Here is a 7,692-nt window from a genome sequence, read left to right as displayed (position 1 = left end):
TTGTTGATTTTTTTTGGCAATATAAGAATGTTTCCGAATCATTTTACTATTTATATATTATAATTGTTGTAGCTTTTATTCCATTTTGTATAATTTTATACTGTTTGATATCGGGTGCTATTATAATCATTATTTGGATATATTTTTCCATTGTCTTTTTAAGTTTTTTATATACATGTTGTACTTCATAACTTTTACAATGTGAAACATCGATCCGCAATTCCTGATAAATGTAAAGAAAAGTCACAATAATGAAGTATTTATAATTCCCATGACGAAATATTGTCAAGTCAAAACGAAATCGTGATTCACATATGTACAATCTATCAATGACCTAACCTTTAGATTTTCTAACCTACTTAAGACGGCAGAAAGTTATTTGATTTCATTATTTACAGCGGATAATCACCAAAATGAAGGTTGCTATTATATTTGCTTGTCTCGTTGGTAAGTATTATAACAGTTAATCTTATCTTTTTCATTTTTAGTCATGGTGTTGTCAGTTTATTTTCGATTTATGAGTTTGACTGTCCCTCTGGTATTGTTCGTCCCTCTTATTTAATGAAGTAGTACCATTCGAAGCTAAAGGTTGATCTTGATTAATTACTTAAGAACGGAAAGTTTAAAAAGTTATTTGGAAAATATTGTCGTGCTACGACTTTTTTTTATATATATAAAATCCTTTGAATTGGATGCTTTATGAAATTATTCTGTTGTAGAAATATTTCAGTCTGATTATTGAATGCATTTTCAAAATTCATTCCTCTTTTATGATTTTTTTTAATAAAAAACAGTAGTATGCTGAATTTCCGTCTTATTGAAATGAAATTGAATTATCTATATGCTCAAGATAATTTGACACTGAGTTAACTGAATACAAAAATGGAAAAAAATGAAATACAAAACAAACGCTTTTCAACAAATTTACATTTAAAAGCAATTAAACTATGTCTTGGTTGCCTTAAGCATTGAAAAGCTAGTAATATGTTACATAAAGAAAAATTGAAAAAAACAAAATCGTTTTTAAATCTGAAATGTGTAATTTTGTTAAGCTGATTTCATCATTAAGTGTCAAGGAAAAAAAATTCAACTTTTACATTCAAATAAAAATCAAGTATACTCTTCGCAAACGATCTGAATGAATTCGACAAAAAGTCCACATTGGAATTGGACCAATTATCATAGTTTCTAAAATAAATGCAATGAATGCACCGGAATACTTGGAATTAACAATATTTAATTATGCATTCATATATTAATTTTTTAAATCAAACTTCACAATTGTTGATTGATGTGTTTGCGGTTAGCCTGTTGTATTCAAGTTATACATGACTAGACATACACTGGTATGGGACTTCCATTAATCGTTGATTGATGTGTTTGCGGTTAGCCTGTTGTATTAAAGTTATACATGACTAGACATACACTGGTATGGGACTTCCATTAATCGTTGATTGATGTGTTTGCGGTTTGCATGTTGTATTAAAGTTATACATGACTAGACATACACTGGTATGGGACTTCCATTAATCGTTGATTGATGTGTTTGCGGTTTGCATGTTGTATTAAAGTTATACATGACTAGACATACACTGGTATGGGACTTCCATTAATCATTGATTGATGTGTTTGCGGTTTGCATGTTGTATTAAAGTTATACATGACTAGACATACACTGGTATGGGACTTCCATTAATCGTTGATTGATGTGTTTGCGGTTTGCATGTTGTATTAAAGTTATACATGACTAGACATACACTGGTATGGGACTTCCATTAATCGTTGATTGATGTGTTTGCGGTTTGCATGTTGTATTAAAGTTATACATGACTAGACATACACTGGTATGGGACTTCCATTAATCGTTGATTGATGTGTTTGCGGTTTGCATGTTGTATTAAAGTTATACATGACTAGACATACACTGGTATGGGACTTCCATTAATCGTTGATTGATGTGTTTGCGGTTTGCATGTTGTATTAAAGTTATACATGACTAGACATACACTGGTATGGGACTTCCATTAATCGTTGATTGATGTGTTTGCGGTTTGCATGTTGTATTAAAGTTATACATGACTAGACATACACTGGTATGGGACTTCCATTAATCGTTAATTGATGTGTTTGCGGTTTGCATGTTGTATTAAAGTTATACATGACTAGACATACACTGGTATGGGACTTCCATTAATCGTTGATTGATGTGTTTGCGGTTTGCATGTTGTATTAAAGTTATACATGACTAGACATACACTGGTATGGGACTTCCATTAATCGTTGATTGATGTGTTTGCGGTTTGCATGTTGTATTAAAGTTATACATGACTAGACATACACTGGTATGGGACTTCCATTAATCGTTGATTGATGTGTTTGCGGTTAGCCTGTTGTATTAAAGTTATACATGACTAGACATACACTGGTATGGGACTTCCAATAATCGTTGATTGATGTGTTTGCGGTTTGCATGTTGTATTAAAGTTATACATGACTAGACATACACTGGTATGGGACTTCCATTAATCGTTGATTGATGTGTTTGCGGTTTGCATGTTGTATTAAAGTTATACATGACTAGACATACACTGGTATGGGACTTCCATTAATCGTTGATTGATGTGTTTGCGGTTTGCATGTTGTATTAAAGTTATACGTGACTAGACATACACTGGTATGGGACTTCCATTAATCGTTGATTGATGTGTTTGCGGTTAGCCTGTTGTATTAAAGTTATACATGACTAGACATACACTGGTATGGGACTTCCATTAATCGTTGATTGATGTGTTTGCGGTTTGCATGTTGTATTAAAGTTATACATGACTAGACATACACTGGTATGGGACTTCCATTAATCGTTGATTGATGTGTTTGCGGTTAGCCTGTTGTATTAAAGTTATACATGACTAGACATAAAATTGAGAATGGAAATGGGGAATGTGTCAAAGAGACAACAACCCGACCAAAATAAAAAAACACAACAGCAGAAGGTCACCAACAGGTCTTCAATGTAGCGAGAAATTCCCGCACCCGGAGGCGTCCTTCAGCTGGCCCCTAAACAAATATATACTAGTTCAGTGATAATGAACGCCATACTAATTTCCAAATTGTACACAAGAAACTAAAATTTAAATACACTGGTATGGGACTTCCATTAATCGTTAATTGATGTGTATGCGGTTAGCCTGTTGTATTAAAGTTATACATGACTAGACATACACTGGTATGGGACTTCCATTAATCGTTGATTGATGTGTTTGCGGTTTGCATGTTGTATTACAGTTATACATGACTAGACATACACTGGTATGGGACTTCCATTAATCGTTGATTGATGTGTATGCGGTTAGCCTGTTGTATTAAAGTTATACATGACTAGACATACACTGGTATGGGACTTCCATTAATCGTTGATTGATGTGTTTGCGGTTTGCATGTTGTATTAAAGTTATACATGACTAGACATACACTGGTATGGGACTTCCATTAATCGTTGATTGATGTGTTTGCGGTTTGCATGTTGTATTAAAGTTATACATGACTAGCCATACACTGGTATGGGACTTCCATTAATCGTTGATTGATGTGTTTGCGGTTAGCCTGTTGTATTAAAGTTATACATGACTAGACATACACTGGTATGGGACTTCCATTAATCGTTGATTGATGTGTTTGCGGTTTGCATGTTGTATTAAAGTTATACATGACTAGACATACACTGGTATGGGACTTCCATTAATCGTTGATTGATGTGTTTGCGGTTAGCCTGTTGTATTAAAGTTATACATGACTAGACATACACTGGTATGGGACTTCCATTAATCGTTAATTGATGTGTATGCGGTTAGCCTGTTGTATTAAAGTTATACATGACTAGACATACACTGGTATGGGACTTCCATTAATCGTTGATTGATGTGTATGCTGCTAGCCTTTTGTATCAAAGTTATGCATGACTAGACATACACTGGTATGGGACTTCCATCAATTGTTGATTGATGTGTATGCTGCTAGCCTGTTGTATCAAAGTTATACATGACTAGACATACACTGGTATGGGACTTCCATTAATTGTTGATTGATGTGTATGCGGTTAGCCTGTTGTATTAAAGTTATACATGACTAGACATACACTGGTATGGGACTTCCATTAATTGTTGATTGATGTGTATGCGGTTAGCCTGTTGTATTAAAGTTATACATGACTAGACATACACTGGTATGGGACTTCCAGTAATCGTTAATTGATGTGTATGCGGTTTGCCTGTTCTATCAAAGTTATACATGACTAGACATACACTGGTATCGGACTTCCATTAATTGTAGATATTGATCATTGGTCTCTATTTGTCTCTTTTATTTGGAAAACAATTAGAATATACAACAATTATAGTTTTCATAGACAGCAATAGTGAAAAGTTAAGCCATGGCGTTTCCGTCTAAATAAGTTATTATAAATAAGGTTGAATTTCCTTTTGTTGTCGTAAGCCCTTTTTTTTTTTATATCATTGAATAAAATTGAGAATGGAAATGGGGAATGTGTCAAAGAGACAACAACCCGACCAAATAAAAAAACAACAGCAGAAGGTCACCAACAGGTCTTCAATATAGCGAGAAATTCCCGCACCCGGAGGCGTCCTTCAGCTGGCCCCTAAACAAATATATACTAGTTCAGTGATAAAGAACGCCATACTAATTTCCAAATTGTACACAAGAAACTAAAATTAAAACAATACAAGACTAACAAAGCTTTCAAGAGTAAACAGCTGGTCATTTTCTTTACAGACTTTCACTGATTCTATGTTGATAGCCCATAACAGTTTTTGTTGCTTTTCAGTGTTTCTGTTGTCTCGTTTTATTTCTGTTATAGTTGATGTGTGTGCCCTCAGTTTTAGTTTGGAACCTATATTTGTTTTCTCTCAATCGATGTATAACTGTCGAACAGCGGTATACTACTGTTGCCTTTATTGATATACCTTTGTTTTTACCAGCCTCTATCTATGCTGAGACATGTTCAAATGATTCCGATTGCACAGACACAAAATGCACATCAGGACATGCATCTAAATGTCTTCAATTAGTCTTTGGAAGACACGAATGTGTCTGTAGTGATGGCGAGGCAGGAGGAGGTAATACGTTAATTTAAAATAAATGGAAATTTTTTAAGTATGTTGTTTTCAATCAACTTGATTGTTTAGCAAAATTTTCGAATTCCAGTTTGATTTTAACATGCAATTCTTTTGAGTAAAGTGCAACGGTCTAGTCTATTGATTTCCCCCTAAATTAACTATTACATCTATAGTTAAATACCATGTAATAAACAAATAGCTTTTTAATCATGTTAATTGTCACATTTTTAATTTCAATTTTGAACATGATTCAAGATTAGGGTGAACAATGAATTAGACAACTTTTCTATGATTACATATTGATTAAGAACATTATAAACCAACGAGAGGGTATTTATTTCTTTTTATTTTAGCAATGTTAAATTATCGGTTTAAATGAATTGCCTATAAACATAGTACATATAAAATGTAAACGTCAAACAATTAATTCCTCGATGTATATAAAACACTAAGATTTTAGCATACTTAAACTGTGATTACCCCCTCGCGCCACATATATCCTATTTGCCTGAATTGTCAATTCCTGTAATCTGAAAAATAGAAAATATGTATTTCTAACCAGCTTAACAGAGTTTTAGCAATAAGCTTTATACCTCATGTAGACATAATGCTTCTATACATCTTCATAAGTAAAGCTACAGGTGCAACATATTACTTGTACTAAATGCAGAATTGGATACGCGCACTATTTTGACAGGTTAGTTTTTACATTTGCCTGTATTTTCAATACCTATTATCAAGGTATAACCTTTAATATGAAACAATTTGTTTATTTTTTTTTCAGCATGTACAGGAGCATCAGATTGCACTAGTACCAAATGCAGAATTGGCTCTGCGCACTGTGTTGACAAGTTTTGTCGTTGTTATGGAGGAATCGGTGGTATCGGCAAATAAGCAATTAAATATTTCATTTCAATCGTTTATTCTACTTCCATATACGTCAACGGACTAATAAGTTTTTTTTCAAGCATATTTTTATCTTTTATCATCCCATTGTATGAAATTTGGGTTAAAGGTAAAATTCATCTTCTACATTATTATGCATCTCTATTATCACGAAAGACAAAGATTCAAGAGAAAACAAATTGTGTTTCAAACGATATGTTTGTGATATAATGTGTAATTTATGAAACTGCCCGATTTGTGTTGAAATTCATGTTTGGTGTATAATATCCGTTTAGTGTCAGAATGCTTTGAAACTTTCCGTTTATAGTTTTTCTTGCAGTTCAATGTTTTAAAGTAACAACTAATGACTACAAACCCAACACTGCTTGCGTCTGCGTGAACAAAATGATGCAACAATTTAAATAAAAGAGTAGATATAAAATGGTATCCATTTTTAAAAGAAGAAATAAAACATGTTGCGATTATCCAGTATAATATGTAAATCTCTTTGAGAATGATGTAATGGATTGTCCATCCAAGTCACAGTTCATAAAAGTAAACCATCATAGGTCAAGTTACAGTCTTCAACACGGGGCCTACGCTCACACCAAACAGCAAGCTATAAAGTGCACCGTTCTAGTGTAAGACCATTCAAACGGGAGAACCAACGGTCTAATCTTTATCCTTGCCCACTTATATCGGTGTATAAGCAAGGAAAAAAATAACATGTAACATTGTTTTAAGGAGTGCCACATATAGAGCAGAACCTGCTTATCCTTCTGGAACACCTGCTATATCGCATTTTAGTAGGTTTTGTGTTGCTCAGCCTTTAGTTTTCCATGTTGTGTTTTGTGTACTACTGATTGTCTGTTTTTTCTTTTGAGCTATTGCATTGTCAGTTAATTTTAGATGCATGAGTTTGAATGTCCCTCTGTTATATTTGCCTCTCTTTTATAAAGAATAACTGTTCACTGTTGAATAAGGATTGATTCAATAGGGTATCGGTAATCTTTGAAGTCGGCATGTATGTTTTATCACAATCATGAATTGAATTAAATTCATTTGTATTCAAAACATCAGCCATACTTTACACAATGGAAAAAAAAAGTTTGCAATACCCTTCAACTATGTTCTTCACTTGACCTTCCTACTATTTTTATTTGAGCGCCACTGGTCAGTCTTATCTATGCAACTGGATGCGTGTTTTATTAAAAAAACACCAAAGTTTCACTGAAAAAAATACAGGGGAGCGAAATTTCCTCGCTTTGTTGAAGACCAATTGGTTGGTTTAAAATGTCAATGTGTTAAACTGTTTGGTCTGGTTGATGTTCCTTTGATATTCTCCCCGTTCAATCTCAATTTTATATTATGATACTTCAGAAAAAGGTGTGCTCTTTCTTTCTTATGTTTTTATGTTAAGTTAAACAAGGACATGACACATATTTTATCAAATGGTTCCTTTTGTGTACATTTGGGTATCTTAGAAAGAAATGATATTTTCATTTCCTTAAAACCTTAACATTTCAATTTAGTTTTCTTAGTTTTTGATTTTAATCAATATGAAAGACAATATCATCGTAATTTAAGAAAAGGGCAGTTGATATTTATACAGAAACGAAATGCGTTACTTTAACCATACATCATGTGTGTCTTCTGTATTAAGGCAATTCACTGA

The 7,692-nt window shown here is 33.2% G+C and overlaps 1 protein-coding gene across 1 annotated transcript; it reads left to right on the top strand.

The window, feature by feature from the left end:
* The first annotated feature begins 344 nt into the window (after nt 1–344).
* On the top strand, nt 345–6,048 carry LOC134691677 (serine protease inhibitor Cvsi-2-like). The gene is made up of 3 exons (XM_063552237.1): nt 345–447; nt 4,995–5,132; nt 5,917–6,048. Exons 1-3 carry the CDS (start codon nt 414–416, stop codon nt 6,024–6,026), a joined length of 282 nt encoding a protein of 93 aa, XP_063408307.1. The 5' UTR covers nt 345–413; the 3' UTR covers nt 6,027–6,048.
* Nucleotides 6,049–7,692: the final 1,644 nt, after the last annotated feature.

Source organism: Mytilus trossulus, chromosome 11 (assembly GCF_036588685.1).
Source record: "Mytilus trossulus isolate FHL-02 chromosome 11, PNRI_Mtr1.1.1.hap1, whole genome shotgun sequence".
NCBI lineage: Eukaryota > Metazoa > Mollusca > Bivalvia > Mytilida > Mytilidae > Mytilus > Mytilus trossulus.
Note: the sequence above shows the minus strand (reverse complement) of the source record. Positions and strands in the feature narration are given on the sequence as shown.